This window comes from Rhinatrema bivittatum, chromosome 2 (assembly GCF_901001135.1).
Source record: "Rhinatrema bivittatum chromosome 2, aRhiBiv1.1, whole genome shotgun sequence".
NCBI lineage: Eukaryota > Metazoa > Chordata > Amphibia > Gymnophiona > Rhinatrematidae > Rhinatrema > Rhinatrema bivittatum.
Genome location: NC_042616.1, coordinates 306686121 through 306702052, shown reverse-complemented (window position 1 = coordinate 306702052; position 15932 = coordinate 306686121). Strand labels below are relative to the sequence as shown.

Below are 15932 nucleotides of genomic sequence, written 5' to 3'. Positions count from 1 at the left end.
ATTCTCCAGGAGCGGGGAATAGAAGCTCCTCCGGTGGTAGTCCGTCAGGAGGCAAACATGGATCCGGTCCTGTTAGGTCTCTCGGCTCCGGCAGTGGTTTTCCCGTTTCTTTCTCCTCGACGAATATTCTGTTCCGGGAATGGGACACCCCGGCGTTAGGTTTGAAGGTCAGTCAGGCCATGGACAAGCTTTACCCGCTTCCGGAGGATGCGCTGGACCTGCTCATATTCCCCAAGGTGGACTCAGCGGTCTCCGCGGTAACAAAGAGATCTACCAATTCCGGTCACGGACGCGGCAGCTCTCAGGGACCTTCAGGACAGGAAGCTGGAAGTGCAGCTCAAGAGGATTTCGAGGTTTCCGCGCTGGGAGTGCAGGCCATCTGCACGAATTCGCCATGCGGGCCAGTCTGCGCTGGGCCCAGGTTCTTCAAGCCAATGCGGATTTTTCCGCAGACGAGGCAGCGCAGGCAGATCGTTTGGAAGCTGCAATAGCATATGGCGTGGATGCGCTGCACGATTGGCTGCTCACGTCGGTTAGGTCCATGGTAGCGGCTGTCTCGGCACGCCGACTTTTGTGGTTGCGCAACTGGGCGGCGGATGGTTCTTCCAAGGCTCATTTCGGGGCACTACCATTCAAGGGACTTTGCTGTTTGGCAAGGAATTGGACGAGTTAACGAGTTCCCTGGGGAGGGAAAAACAGGGCCTTCTAGCTTCCCGAGGATAGATCCTGGGCGAGGTCCTCGTTTTCGGCCAGTTCTCTTTAGCGGGGTCCCAGGAGGTCGCGTCCTCAAAGGTCGTCCGGGCGCTCGTATAGGTCTTCCTCCTCCCGTACTCCGCAGTGGCAGCAACAGTCCTTTCGAGGTAGGCGCTTCGGTAGACAAGGAGGTGCCTGGCAATCACGGCGCCCAAGTCTTCGCAATGAAAGGGGGTCGGCCCATCTCTCGCCGCAGCCTCGGCACGCCGTTTCCAACGGCGGGGTACGGTTGATGTCATTTCCGAGAGATGGCCCGGTGTAACGGCAGACCAGTGAGTCCTCACGGTCATAGGACGCGGCTACGCGTTGGATGTTGCTCACACCCCAGCGGACAAGTTCCTGGTCTCGCCTTGCAAGGCTCCCGAGAAGAAGGCGGCGGTGCTCGACACCATCCAACGCTTAGCAGGCTTGGGAGCTATTTCTCCAGTCCCGGTCAGCCAACACGACAAGGGCCGTTGCTCCATCTACTTCATCGTCCCAAGGAAGGACGGCACGTCCAGACCCATTCTGGATCTCAAGGGGTGAACCGATGCCTTCGGATTCCTCACTTCACAATGGAGGCGATTCGTTTAGTCATCGCCGCGGTAAGGCCCGGCGAGTTTCTAGCCTCCCTGGAGGTCGGAGCTACATCTTCTCACGGAGGCATATCTTCACATAGGCATTCATCCATCGTTCCAACGCTTCCTCAGGTCTGCGTTCTAGGGCGGCATTACCAGTTCCGGGCTCGCGATGGCCCCACGTACAGTCTCGAAGATGATGGTCGTGGTGGCGGCGCAGCTGCGCCGAGAAGGTCTCTGCGCCGAGAAGGTCTCCTGGTCCACTCTTACCTGGACGATTGGTTGATTCGGGCAAAGTCCGAGGATCAGTGTCGGATGGCGGTAGCCAGGGCCCTCCACCTTCTGCAGTCCCTAGGATGGGTGGTCAACTATAGCAAGAGTCATCTGACACCCACGCGGACCTTGGAATATCTGGGAGCTCTTTTCGACACGAAGAAGGGCAAGGTGTTCCTGTCACACGAACGGAGATGCAAACTGCAAGCTCAAGTACGTCGCTTATTGTCTCTCCGCTAACCGCGGGTCTGCGACTACCTTACAGTCCTAGGGTCTATGGCTTCAACGCTGGCACTGGTTCCCTGGGCATTCGCTCATCTGCGTCCATTACAGTCATCCTTACTATCCCGCTGGAAGCCGGTCTCTGAGGAGTTCCATCTACCGCTTCCACTCAAGGGACACGCGAGGTCCAGCCTGCTCTGCCTGGGGAGCTCGGTCCAAGGCCTATGGTCCGTGTCGCAAGCCCAGTGGTCTATCAATCGCCTAGAGCCCAGAGCGCGCCTAGAGACCAGAGCGGTCCGTCTGGCCCTGCAAGCCTTTCTGCCATTGCTGCGGGGGAAGGCAGTTCGAGTGTTGTCGGACAATGCGACCACAGTGGCATACGTCAAACGCCAGGGCGGACCAAGGAGCCCCCAGGTGGTGGAGGAGGCTCAGCGCTTGATGGCCTGGTCGGAGCTACATCTCAGCAACATAGCAGCAACTCACATTGCGGCAGTCGACAACGTGCAGGCGGATTTTCTCAGCCGTCATCGTCTGGATCCCGGAGTGTGGGAGTTGGGGGACGAAGCTTTCTGCTCTTTTGCAAAACGTGGGGGGTGCCCCACATAGATCTGATGGCCACGTGGCACAACGCGAAGGCCCCGCGATTTTACAATCGATGTCGAGAACGGGGGGCAGAAGGCGTCGATGAGTTGGTGCCTCCCTGGCCGACGGATGTGCTGCTCTACGTGTTTCCCCCGTGGCCGATGATCGGCATGATTCTACGGCGCATAGAATTGCACCCGGCCGAGGTAGTCTTGGTGGCACCGGAGTGGCCGCGCCGGCCGTGGTTTGCAGACCTCGTCCAGCTGGCGGTAGCGGCGCCCCTTCGGTTTCACGGTATGGCGGGCCTGCTCCATCAGGGCCCCGTCTGGCATATGTCCGTGTCTGGGTGGTCTTTGAGGACTGGTGCGTGCAGCGTGGGGTGGTCCCCGCTTCGGCTTCCGTCTCCGACATTCTGGCGTTCCTCCAGGCTGGTCTGGCCAAAGGGCCTGGCGTGCAGTTCCTTCGGGTTCAAGTGGCAGCGCTCGGTTGTTTGCAGGGTGCAAGTGGCAGCGCTCGGTTGTTTGCGGGGTACGGTCCGTGGTGCGTCCCTAGCGCTCCACCCGGACTTTTGCTCGCTTCCTCCGGGGTGCCAAACGCCTTCGTCCTCCCTTGCGTCTTCCTTGTCCGGCTTGGGACCTCAACTGGGTTCTTGTCCGGCTTGGAACCTCATCTGGGTTCTCTCCTCCCTATGCACGGCGCATATTGAGTTTTGAAACGCGCGACTCTTAAGGATCTCACTCTTCAGACGGCGTTCTTGGTAGCGATTGCCTCGGCGCGGCGGGTTTCCGAGTTGCAGGCCCGGTCCTGTAGTGAACCCCTTTTTGCGTATTTCCGATTCCGGAGTTTCTTTGCGCACAGTTCCTTCCTTCCTACCGAAAGTGGTGTCGTCTTGTCGTATGATTCAATCGGTGGACCTGCCCGCTTTGGCGGCCGGGGAGTTCTCTGTTCCAGAAGCGAGAGAATTGCGGACGCTTGACGTGCGGAGGTCCCTCCTCCGATATTTGGAGGTCAGTAATCCGTTTCGGGTCACAGATCATCTGTTTGTCCTGTTCTCTGGTCCTAAGTAAGGGGCCGCAGCGTCTCGCACAACGATCGCCCGGTGGCTTAAGGAGGCCATTGCTTCAGCGGTGGCTTAAGGAGGCCATTGCTTCGGCGTACTGGGTGCGGGGAAAACCGCTTCCCGTGGGCCGGAGGCGCAGGCGGCACCTTGAGGGGAGGCTTCTCCGGTATTGCCTCAAGAGATTTGCAGGGCGGCTACCTGGAAGTCGTTGTATACCTGTATCAGGCAGTTCGGGGGATGTCCGGGCTACCGATCCCGGAGGAGTTGGAGAGAGGGTACTCCGAGCGGGACTCTCTGCTTCCCACCCTCGGTAATTTAGCTCTGGTACATCCCAGGTGTCCTGGACTGATCCTGGTACGTACAGGGAAAGGAAAATTAGTTTCTTACCTGATAATTTTCGTTCCTGTAGTACCAAGGATCAGTCCAGGATCCCGCCCGCAGTGCTGCGCTGAAGTAATGGAGAGTCCGCTCTTTGTTTTGAATTCTTCTGTTCCGCTTGTTTAACTCTCTTGGTTGGAGAGTCTGTTTCCAGGAGGGGTGTTTTCCCCGTTCTATTAGCGGTTTCTAGCTAGTTTAGTTCTCTGGTTGTGTTCTACTTTGACATTACGTATGACTGAGGGGCTGTGACTGGCACAGGGGCATATATGCTCCGCCCACAAGTTTTAGTCTGTCTCCATCTACTGGTGCGGAGTCACAACCCAGGTGTCCTGGACTGATCCTTGGTACTACAGGAACGAAAATTATCAGGTAAGAAACTAATTTTCCTTTATTCAGACAAGCTTTCCCCTAATCTAGGCCAGCATCTTGCCTTGCCACAGATCAGATGTAGGCTCTAGTACCTGCCATCTCTTTAGTTGTAATTAGTTATTGAGTTTTTCTTTCCCCCTCTGCTTATCACCTCCCAGTTACATCCCCCTGTTTTATTGTAACTTTCCGCTCCTTCTGGTTATGGTTAACGTTATAATGCTTCTGTTCCCTGTAAACCGATTTGATTTGATCTGTATCATGAAAGTCGGTATAGAAAAGCTTTAAATAAATAAATAAATAAATTTACAATTGAAACATTTACATAAGAAAAAAAGGAAAAAAAATAAAGTTTTTTAGGAAAATTTCCAACTAACCATTCTAGATATATTTCTAGACATAAATTGTTTCCCAAATTTATAAGCAAATAGGGAGATCCAAGATATTTAAAGCGGTATTAAGAAAAAATTATACACAATCTTATAAGGTAACATCACAAGGCTATTTGCAGATATCTACTTTAAATTGCCTACCCCTCTGTTCCTAATCGGAGTGAGAGTCCAGGTATGTGTGTAATTGATCTAATTCAGTAAATATATACCTATTATTATTATAAATCAATATACATCGACATGGATATTTCAAATTGAACTTAGCCCCCCTAGATACAGCTTCACTTCTCAAATTCAGAAAAGCTTTTCTTTTCTCTTGGGTTCTTTTTGTGATATCTGGGAACACTCTTACTTGAAAACCGTAAAATAATGCAGAATGATTTTTGAAGGATCTTCTCAGTACTTCGTCTCTGTCAGATATTTGTTGAAAAGACAGAAAAACAGTTGCACGCTCCTCAATCTTAGCTTCAAATGATTTTTCAATAGTCAGTCAAATTATCAGGGGAATTATCTTTGACCATCGAATCTTGCTCCTGAAATGCTCTATCTGTTCCTTTCTTTCCTGGGGTATAATAAACCCTCGTCAATATAGGTAATTTTTCCTCCGAATATGTCAAGGTATTTGTAAAATAACTCTTAATTAAGTCCTTTAAAGGCATCCATTTTGTTTTCGGAAAGTTGAGAATCCTCAAATTATTTGTCCGCATCTGGTTTTCTAAGAAATCCAATTTTCCATTCACAAATGAATCAGATTTTATAAAATTAACCTGGACTTCTTTCATATTTTTAATCTCTTCATCCAGATTCACAACTTTAGTTTCCATTATCTGGACTCTTTTTTCCAAACCGTTAGATTCCTCTAAACTCAATTTTACTGCATTTGTCAGATCTACTATAGCTTTATTCATTACTGTTAGAGCTTTCCATATTTCTTCGGAGGTTACCTTATCTGGAACACTCAATGGATGTTTCAACATTACGCAGATCCTTTCTTCTTCACCTCCTTGGTTCAGAGGGCCCTCCTCCACTCGCTCCATATACTCTGCTCCAAGCTGACTTCCCCTGGAGCCCGTACTTCCCGGGCTCACCGAAGCCGGCATAGAATCTGCACCGCTTCTCTGGGGATCTGTTATTCCGGTGAGTTGGTGCGGAGGGGTTCCCTGCTGTTGACCCAAAACCCCCCTTGTAATGGGGGTTTGCAGGAGAGAGAGGGGGTTGCAGGCTCGCCGGGACTCAGAGAAATCTCCTCGGCCAAGGCGTGTGGTGTCCGCTCCACGCCATCCACGCCAGCGGCTCCCCTCACCGGCTCAAACTGCAAACCAGGAAGCGAATCTTTGATTCGCATTTGTCGTAGTAATGGTTCTGGCGTCGAGGCAGCAACCTCTCTTATCCTAGCCTTGCGTTTAGTGTGCGGCATTGGAACAAAGAAAATTGTCTCGGGGGAAATCTTTTTTGCAAGGTAAGAAAAAATCCAAACACGGAGCTAGCTCGATTCCGTGTTCACCTTGTGGTGGCCATCTTGGATGAGGCCCTTTTTATTTTTTTTAATGTAGAAATTAGCAATGCTATCTCATGAATAGTGGTTACATCCTATTGCAGTATTGTCTTATTCTACCAGAAAGTTTCTTGATATTTGTCATCTCACAGTAATTTTTTGCATGGCTTGCATCTTGTAGTGGCTGTAATGTCTATCTGATGCTTTCATCCATTCAGGATAATAAGTTAATCTTCTCTGTCCTGTATCTGAGCAGGAGATCTATCTGCTTTAAAAAAGATCCTGTTCATTGCATAGGTAACCCAAAACACTACTACTGGGCAATTCTGTGCCAAAAGTAATTATCCATGTGTTTGCATTTTCTTCAAGGACAAGCAGGATTGTAGTCCTCATAAATGGATGATGACAGATGGAGCCCAACACGGAAAACATGTCAAAGTTTCAAGAGCTTTGCCTTGGCCACATTGAGCATGCCCTATACCATGCATCCTTGTGGGGTCCCTCTTCAGTCTCTTCTTTTCCGTGGAGCTGAAACATTGTGGTCTGCCTCGTGTTTGGCTTATTTTTTGGCCTATTTTTGTAAAACTTTTCCTTGCGGTTTTTGTGCTTCTTGTGTTACTGGACACCAGTGATTGATGCTAGTGATTGATGCTGGTTCCCTCTCAGTTCTCCCTTTAGTGTCCTAGTTAAGATTTTCAACATTTCTGGTATGATCCCTTTTTTGTGCCAGTTGCCTGGGCAGCAGTGCAATTGGTGCCTGCCAGTCGACTGCCATCGCCATAGAGTTTGATTTAGCTTCCCTTTTTTTCGTCCTGTCATGGCTGCCTCCAGTTTCAAGCAATGTCGCCGGAGCCTGAGGACCATGTCCATCATGGAGCCCCCAATGATAAATGTATACTCTGCCTGGGGGCATCGTATGATGTCTGGCATTGTCCAGGTTGTGCCCAAATACTCTGGAAAAAATGTCTGCTTTGACGTGATAACATGGAGCACCTCTTTGGGTCAAAGTACGAGCCATCTGCATTGGAGGCATCGACATTGAGGGACCATGGAGCCACATTGAGCCATCGACACTGCAGGGGCCGGCAGTTCAGTCTGTGCCATCGGCTGATAGAGGCACAGGAGAAGAGACTATCCGGCCGCATTGCTTTCTTGAACTGGGTTCTTTGCTGCGAGAGCCCGTTTTCAATTTGCCTCCAAATTTGCCTCCAATCCCTGGGCAGTGCTGAGGACGCCGCGACGTGGAGGAGGAGCCGGGTAGGCTAATAAAAACAAGCCGGCGTGACGCTTAAGCCGTGCGCAGCTTTGCCCGGCTTAGCCCAGATTGGAGCGGTTTGGAGCCAGAGATTATAACCTTCAAAAGCGGTTGGATTGAGAACTCAGGGTAGCGAACTGTGAGTAACTTGCTGCTAAATATTGAAAGCAAATTTTGTGTAAGATCTTTCTGTGATTTACCGTGTTAAATAAATCCCTCATATTTGCTATGCCTCATACCAAGAGGAAAGCAAAGATGAGGGAGTTGTCAATGACAACTATGCCTGGTAATTTGCTTCAGCCTACTATCACAGACTGCTTTCATACTAACCCCACTTATACACCTGGAAGGGCCGCTAGTAGCCAAACACAGGAGCAGGAGTTGGACAACGAGGCATTTGAAACATCATTGACCCCGGGTGCCCCAGAGAAACTGGTCCCTCCATCTGCAGAAGCGGAAGTGGATCTGAATGTTTCCCTACAAGATTCTTTTTCCCAGAATGCAGAGAACTGGAGGGACATTGCAACAGTTAAGAGCAAGTGATGTTCAATTATGTGTGGGTAGTAATGAGAGTGTCTCTATTATTGTTCCAAAAAAATGTTCAATAGATGAATTAGGATCTATGATTAAAATGCAAAAATCAATCAATAAATTAGCTAATAGTCCAGGAAGCTCTGAAACAGAATAACGAAATACAAGAAAAAGTAGATTCCTTGGAAAAAAAATGTTAATATAATGGATATACAATTGGGAGAAGTTCAAAAAGTCCAGTTTAAATTTAATTAAATCAGAAGAAGAACATGAAAGTAGGATTGAGATATTGGAAAATCAGATGAAGTCTAATCTTAGACTATTGAATTTCCCAAAAAATCATCTAATAACACCTTTAGATCTATTTCATAGTTACTTAAAGAATATTCTGAGGTCAATTTACCTAAATTAAATAAACTTTATTATTTACCACAAATCTGTAACTTCTTGGTTGGTCATGGATGGACTATGGGTCCTGTAATGGAAGATTTAATTATGTGCTATGTAGCAGAGGCAAAAGATGCAGTTATATCCAGGGAAATTGGCCTTGGAAGGTGTTCTGTGTATTCATTGGTGGATTCATTGATAGTTGGATTAGAGGTGTGGGGAGGGCAGCAGGCAAGTATTATACTGCCTCATGCCTGTAGCGGGGTACCCGAGCTGGTGTGCAATTTTATGGGTTTTACACTGGCCTTTGGGGCTGGGGATAGACAAATAACGGCCACATGGCCTCTCTTCATGTTGTGCCTACACAGTTGGTAGTGCAGCAAAGTCGTGGGCATGGTAATGCCCAGCAGAGGGCCCTCTTGCTTGGTAATGCAGCAGGGGGCTGGGTCAAACATCACTGTCTGAAATAGGAGCATCCTGGTTAGTAATGGGAATTAAGTGGAGAGTGTAAGGGGGGAATGATAGAAGATTGACTGGGGGATGTAAGAGGAGTTGTGGGGTGAGAAGGATCAGCTGGGAGGGGGAGGAGGTGACAGGTGTGTGAGGGGATGAAAGATGGAGCAACAGGATCTGTTGGTTATAAAAAGGGCTTGGAGGCGAGAGGATGGGCTGGGGAGGTTAGAGTAGCTGGGGCATGTACGAGAGGAGGAAGAGGATGACATCTGGAGGAGTGTAAGTGGATTATCTGGAGAAGAATATAGGCTCTGAAAACTTGAAATCTGAAAGTTTGAATCCTGTAGGTAGCTTTTGGCAAATCATTACATGAGCTGCTTTCTTTCTTTTTCTCTTTTTTTAGGAATCTGTGTTTTCATGTGTGGCCAAAAATATTGTGGAATCGTGCATGAATGGTTACAATGGTACCATCTTTGCATAGTAAGTTCAATTCAGCTTTAGTCTAAAACCTACAGGACCTAATAGGGGATTATGTAACATAGGAAATGGTAGATAAAGATTAAAATGGTCCCTTCAGTCTGCCCAGTAAAGATTCTTCCAAATTTTAGATATACGGTATATGTGCACATAAAACCCCTTATACAACTCAACACCAACTCCCTCTACCCCCTCTAGCCTGAACACTTCTCACTGCTTTCCTGAGCATGCCCAGAATGGACCAAGGTGATGGTCTATTAGTAGAAGAGGTGGAGACTATTTCCAGCCTTGCCATCTTCAGCTTTTTTTTTTTCTCACAAAATTAATACCTATGCCTACACCCCAATGCACTTGTAAAGCTACTGTCTAGGATTGTAACTGCCATTCTATGGGTTACCCCAGTGCAATTTCTGGAAGCACAGTCATAACACTGCTGTTTTTTGCTGAACTGCCTCTCGATGTGGATATTCCAGTGCTTTGTTACCATTGTCTTTGTATATTTATTTAAAAAATATTTATAGCCTGCTTATAGCGAGCCAGTCGAGCTAAGTGGATTATAATGCATAAATAAAACCTACATGCAAAAATTACGAAAATGCAAATGTTAACGTATATAAAGTACAAGGCATATTAAAGTGGAATTGCCATTTGTTTGCCTTTTAGTTTTGTTCCCCCTTTCACCCCAGGGTCCATAAATCTATTGTAGGATTTTCCAAAGCTCAGGAGACTTTGCAGCTTCCTATTAGCATACCTGGTCTATAGCATTTTTTAAATCTTATTGCTTACGGTTCACCACGGTTGACAAATAGTGAAAGGGAAGGCCCTGTTTGTATGGGAATATTATGCATGTTTACTTCATTCAAAAATATAATACTGGCATTTGGTACAGTGTGCAATGGGAAGCCATGTCTACTTCTGGGAAATCTAGAGCAGTGTTTCTCAGCCAGCAGTCTGTGGACTGGAAGCAGCCTCTTGCAGTATTTTTGCTGGTAGGCACAGTAGCAGTCGTCATAGGAGGAAGCAGAGCTGGGTTCCTATCCAGTTATTTGCAGCCACAAGTAGGACGTTCTGTACTACTCTAAACCATTGGGCCAAAATGTTTTGGTAGCACTGAACACTATTGCTGCTTTTGGGTGGAAGACCAGATGCCAGCACTCTTCAGCTCTTCACCACTGTGGTGATGAACTGCAGATTGGACTGACAGGACTAAACATTGGCCTCAGCTGAGCAGCATATGAATCCAGTTCCAGCTCTGTGTGTGTGTGAAAAAAAAAAAATGTTGGCTGTGCAGCAACAGAGGCTGCTGCACGCATCAGTTCACTGAAAGGGGCAGGATTTATCCCAACTGCTACAATATATACACTTGGATCAGAATTTTTCCCCCCCCTCTGCTCTGGGTGCATGAAGCACAGTTCCTTTGTATTTTTGTAATTAAAACAGGGGGTGGCTGGGTTGAGAATTGGGAGGGGGAGGGGGCACTCTACTAGCCAGCTAGTCCATGTCAACCAGGTGAGAAACAAATTCACTGTTTCAAGGGCAAAAGGTCCTTCACTTGAGAGCGGTGGGCAGAAATATTTAATCCCATGGATGGGGGGGATGTACAAATCAGAGCTAGCTTTCTTTGTAGTGTCATGTTAGGCAGAGCTTTGTTCTCATTAGCACCCCTGCCTTTGATAGGTTAAAAAAAAACTCTGTGATCATTTTTTTTTTGTTTGTTTTTTTCGGAGAGCTTGTTTCCTCATCAAGTAATTCTAGCACAAACTGAAGAAAAAGATGCATCCTGAGCTTTGTCTTCTAATGGGCAGTAGTGTGTGAGGAGTTTTTAACAAGCAATGAGTGAAGTCTGTCCTGAAAGAGAACTCTGCAGGGCCAGGAAGTTTGCACATTCTAAGCTTTGTAGGTAGTTTGCCTAGATAATTGCTGTTCTGGTCCTTGATGTTGGGGCAGATGGTAGCAAGTACTTGGCGCCAGCATTGTAATGGAGTAATTCTGCTTACATGTATCTCTTCTGTTCTTCCACCTTTAGTGGCCAGACTGGCTCAGGGAAGACATTCACAATGTTGGGTAAGTGAATGAAACCATTTTTGTTTCCTTTTTATACAATTATGATCTGTCTTCTGCTGCTGTAGCTTTCTATACTATGGGTGGCTATGGGCCAGACATGCTATTTTTGGAAGGTTATAACTCTTTAGGAGATGATTTCAGGGATGGAGGAGACCATGGGTCAGGAACTAATAATGGAGCCTTTCTGGTATTGTTAGTCTACCATCCTGGAAGTGGTCTGGCGGCAGCAGCCCCCATCCTCTGGATTTTGTATAGAGGCCCAGGATGAGTACTTGGAGTGCTGAGGAGGGAGTAGAAGAGAAAACCCATGACAGTGGGTAAGTGCAGGAGTCCATTACTGAACAAACATGCTGGCAGAAGGCAGAGCATTAGTGGCATGGTGGCAGTCCTGAGTTGCAAACTGGACAACATTGCCACTTTTTTTTTTTTTTTTTTTTAAGTGAGCCAGCAGATACCCAAAGTTCTATCTCCCCCTCTGCCTGCACTTGTAGCCTTTCTCTGTGTCATGATGGAACCCTTAACTGCCCTACATCTGCAGTGGCCTGAGTAGGCATCAGAAGGCAGCATTGTCTGAGGTAGCACTCCTGAGATGAAGTGTGTGGGTAGGCTAGAAGAGAGGAAAATGGTGCCTCTTGTTTAAAAAGAAAATTAAATTGTAAATTCTTAATTGTGCAATACTTTTTCAAATATATATTTAATCTTACATTTTTAAGTGTCTCAGCAGCATGATGTGGTGTTGATTCCTACCCAATTCAGTTCTGATTCTAAATCGCTATTCCCTGAACATACCAGGATCAGTCCAGACTCCTGGGTTTTGCCTCCCCTCCAGCAGATGGAAACAGATAAGTTTTTACAGACTCTGCCTTATACCCTGAAGTGTGCCACCCACAGTCAGTCAGTATTTCTCTGTCTCCAGCAGATGGTGGAGGTGCAAAACTCAGTCTGTATGGTGTGCTTAGTTGGAAAGGAAAAGGCCTTAGTTAGATAATTAGCAAATTTAAAAAACAAAACAAAAAACCAAAGGACAAAGAGGAAAAGGGAATTGGTAAGAAGGAATGAACCTTCAGCCTCCCAGGGGGTTGCCAGGTCCTGAGGGGACCATCCCCCCTGGTGCTTGGGGCAGCTGCAGCTAGGGGTCGAGGGGCCCTATTAGCCACTGGCCAACAGACCCTGGGGTGATACCGGGGAGCCTGGGTCACTCACCCCAGAGGAATCAAAACCCACAGGAGGCCGGGCAAGTAAAAAAAAAATAAATTTAAAAGTTAAGTGTTCACTGAACTGTGTGGGGGGCTCTTTCTATCCTCCCTCGCTGCTGGGCTGTCGGGGTTTTTTGGGTTTTTTTTGTTCGTGGTGTTTTGAACTCTTTTTTTTTTTTAATTTTGTTTTTCGGCTGCAGGCACTATGCCGCGATGGTCCGTCTGCCACACGTACGGCTTAGCGCGCACGCCTGTTTGGGGACAGTTTCTGCTCGTCCTGTCTCCCCGGGGGTGAAGGAGCAGCCACCGGGGGGGGGGGGAGGGGTGTGTGCGCTTTGTGTTACCTCAACATTGCAGGCATTCGGAGACCTGCCACCTCCTTTTCCTTTTCCGTTCCCGCAGAGTGCGGGAACTGGCACCATTTTGGGGCCCATCACTTCAGTGCCGCGAATAGTGGGGGAGGAGATTCTCCTGCCCTCGATATCTCCACAGCATGTGGCCCCAGCAGACAAAACTCCAGTATTTCAGGACTGGGCAGGGCTTCCTGATGTTCAAGGTGCTGACCCCGATGTTGATACAGACAGCTCTTCTCTTCCTTTTCATCAGATTTTGTTGGCCAGAAAGGCCAACAAGAAAGTCTGCAGGCAAATTGGCTTTCGCGGAGCAGCCAGCTAAGGCTAGGAAGCGGTCCAGGACGGAGGAGAGTGTTGGGGCGCCTAATGGAAAGCGTTCCTTGAGATCCGTGGCCCCTTGTGGTGATCCAGTAACTTCTTCAGACACTTCTGATCCGGGTGAGGATCAGAACATACCATCCCAACCCCCGAGGGGGGTGGATGAACATCAACAGCTGGGTACTATAGAAGGAGATGATCTGAAGGTGGTCAGACTCTTCAGAAAAGAGGAGCTCAGGCCCCTCATTCCCATCCTGTCTCTGTCCCTTTGGAGATGCGGTTTCCAGAACTGAACACAGTACTCCAGGTGAGGCCTCACCAAGGCCCTGTACAAGGGGATCATTACGCCCTTTCTTTTACTAGATATTCTTCTGGCTTTAGCTATCGCCTTGTCACATTGTTTTGCCGACTTTAGATCGTTAGACACAATCACCCCAAGGTCTCTCTCCTGCTCCATGCACATCAGCCCTTCACCCCCCATCGAATACAGTTCTTTCGGATTTCCACACCCCATATGCATAAGACTGCACTTCTTGGCCTTGAATCTCAGCTGCCATATCTTTGACCACTCTTCCAGCTTCCTTAAATCCCGTCTCATTCTCTCCACTCCTTCCGGCGTGTCCACTCTGTTGCAAATCTTAGTATGATCCGCAAAAAGACAAACCTTACCTTCTATCCCATCCGCAATGTCGCTCACAAAAATATTGAACAGGACCGGTCCCAACACTGATCCTTGCGGCACTCCGCTTAACACAACTCTGTCTTCAGAGTAAGTTCCATTTACCATAAGAAAATTATTCCTTACCTGCTAATTTTCGTTCCTGTAGTACCATGGATCTTTCCAGACGGTGGGTTATGTTCCCTGTCCAGCAGATGGAGTTAGAACCAAAAATTCCCAGGGGAGGACCTATATAGCCACGCCTCCCTTGCCTCAATCCTCAGTAACTGGACTAGCAAAGCCAAGACGAGAAGAGACAGAACCAGAGGGATCAATTAATCTAAAAAATATAGAGAAAAAAATAGCTGTAAGTGACAGCAAGTAACTTGTACTCAAAAAAACTGTAACTGAGAACTTGCAAACAGCACTGTGTTCAGACACAGCTCGAAATAACTAGAGATACAGAGTGAAAATATTGTGAAGACAGGAAACCAGGGATTGCCCACAAAGAACCCCCAAAACCAGGGAGGGGTCTGGAATGATCCATGGTACTACAGGAACGAAAATTAGCAGGTAAGGAATAATTTTCTTTTCCCTGTACGTACCAGGATCATTCCAGACGGTGGGATGTACCAAAGCTTCCCCATCATGGGTGGGTCGCGGACAGCCCTGCCCGTATGACCCTGTCTCCAAGCTGACCGTGAGACGGCGCGCGAATGTCTAGACGATAATGTCTTGCGAAAGTGTGGAGAGACTTCCATGTGGCCGCCCTACAAATTTCTTGAGAAGAAACTGCAGAACTTTCCGCTCACGACGTCGCTTGAGTGCATAGAGAATGCGCCTTAACAGCTAAAGGTGGAGACTTACCCACTCCGATGTATGCGGCTATAATCGCTCCTTTCAGCCAGCGAGCAATTGATTGTTTGGATGCCATGCAACCCTTCCTGGGTCCCGACCAAAGGACAAACAAATGATCGGAGAGTCTAAATTCATTAGTGACCTCCAAATAATGTATCAAAGAACGTCTGACATCCAACTGACGCAGGTCAGAAGAATCAGAGGATACAAATGACGGAAGCTCTATCGATTGGTTGAGATGGAAAGTCGAGACCACCTTCGGCAGAAAAGATGGAACTGTCCGCAGGGATACTCCCCCTGGCGTGAAACGAAGGTATGGCTCCCGACTTGATAGAGCTTGTAGTTCAGAGATCCGACGTGCTGAACTGATCGCCACCAGGAAAATGGTCTTAAGGGTGACATCCTTGAGTGTGGCCAAACTCAGAGGCTCAAAAGGCGGTGCACATAGAGCCCGGAGTACCAAATTGAGATTCCATGAAGGACAAGGCGGTCTAATGGGAGGTTTCAAGTGTTTTACCCCCTTTAGAAAACGTAGAATATCCGGATGTGAGGCCAGGAGCTCCCTGTCATTACTCCGTAGGAAAGCTCCCAAAGCCACTACCTGAACACGAAGAGAATTATAGGCCAGGCCCAAATCCAGACCCGCCTGTAGGAAGGAAAGCACATGCGCTACTGAGGCCTGCGTTGGCAGAATCGTCTTTGACTCACACCATTCCTCAAAAACCTTCCATACTCTGACATAGGTAATGGACATGGAAGTCTTCCTAGCTTTCAGGAGCGTCGAGATGACAGACTCTGGATATCCGCGCCTTCTTAATTTGCGCCTCTCAAAAGCCAGGCCGCAAGACAAAAGCGATCTGCCTTCTGAAAAATATTGGCCCTTGGCGAAGGAGACGTGATAGGTGACTGAGTCGAAGCGGGCCTTCCACTGCCAGATTGAGAAGATCTGCAAACCATGGACGTCGAGGCCACTCTGGCGCAACTAGGATCACCGGACCTTGATACGTCTCTATCCGTCAGATGACCTTGCCCACTAGAGGCCACGGAGGAAAGACATACAGAAGACACTGTCGAGGCCAGGGAGGAACTAGTGCGTCGACTCCTTCCGCGCCGTGCTCTCGCCTGCGGCTGAAGAAATGGGCGGCCTTTGCATTTGTCGCGGTTGCCATTAGATCCACATGGGGTATCCCCCAACGCTGTATTATCCTCCACATTGCGTCTTCTGAGAGTTCCCACTCTCCTGGATTCAGGTGTTGCCGGCTGAGAAAATCTGCCTGCATGTTGTCCACGCCCGCTATGTGCGA

At 48.2% G+C, this 15932-nt stretch overlaps 1 protein-coding gene across 2 annotated transcripts in view; it reads left to right on the top strand.

The window, feature by feature from the left end:
• The window catches only part of KIF15 (kinesin family member 15), a 428798-nt gene that overhangs the window by 57818 nt on the left and 355048 nt on the right, over positions 1-15932 (top strand). For both annotated transcript variants that reach the window (XM_029589694.1, XM_029589695.1), the window contains exons 4-5: positions 9108-9184; positions 11208-11245. In XM_029589694.1, coding sequence (XP_029445554.1) covers positions 9108-9184; positions 11208-11245 — 115 coding nt within the window. The remainder of the gene's footprint in view (positions 1-9107; positions 9185-11207; positions 11246-15932) is intronic.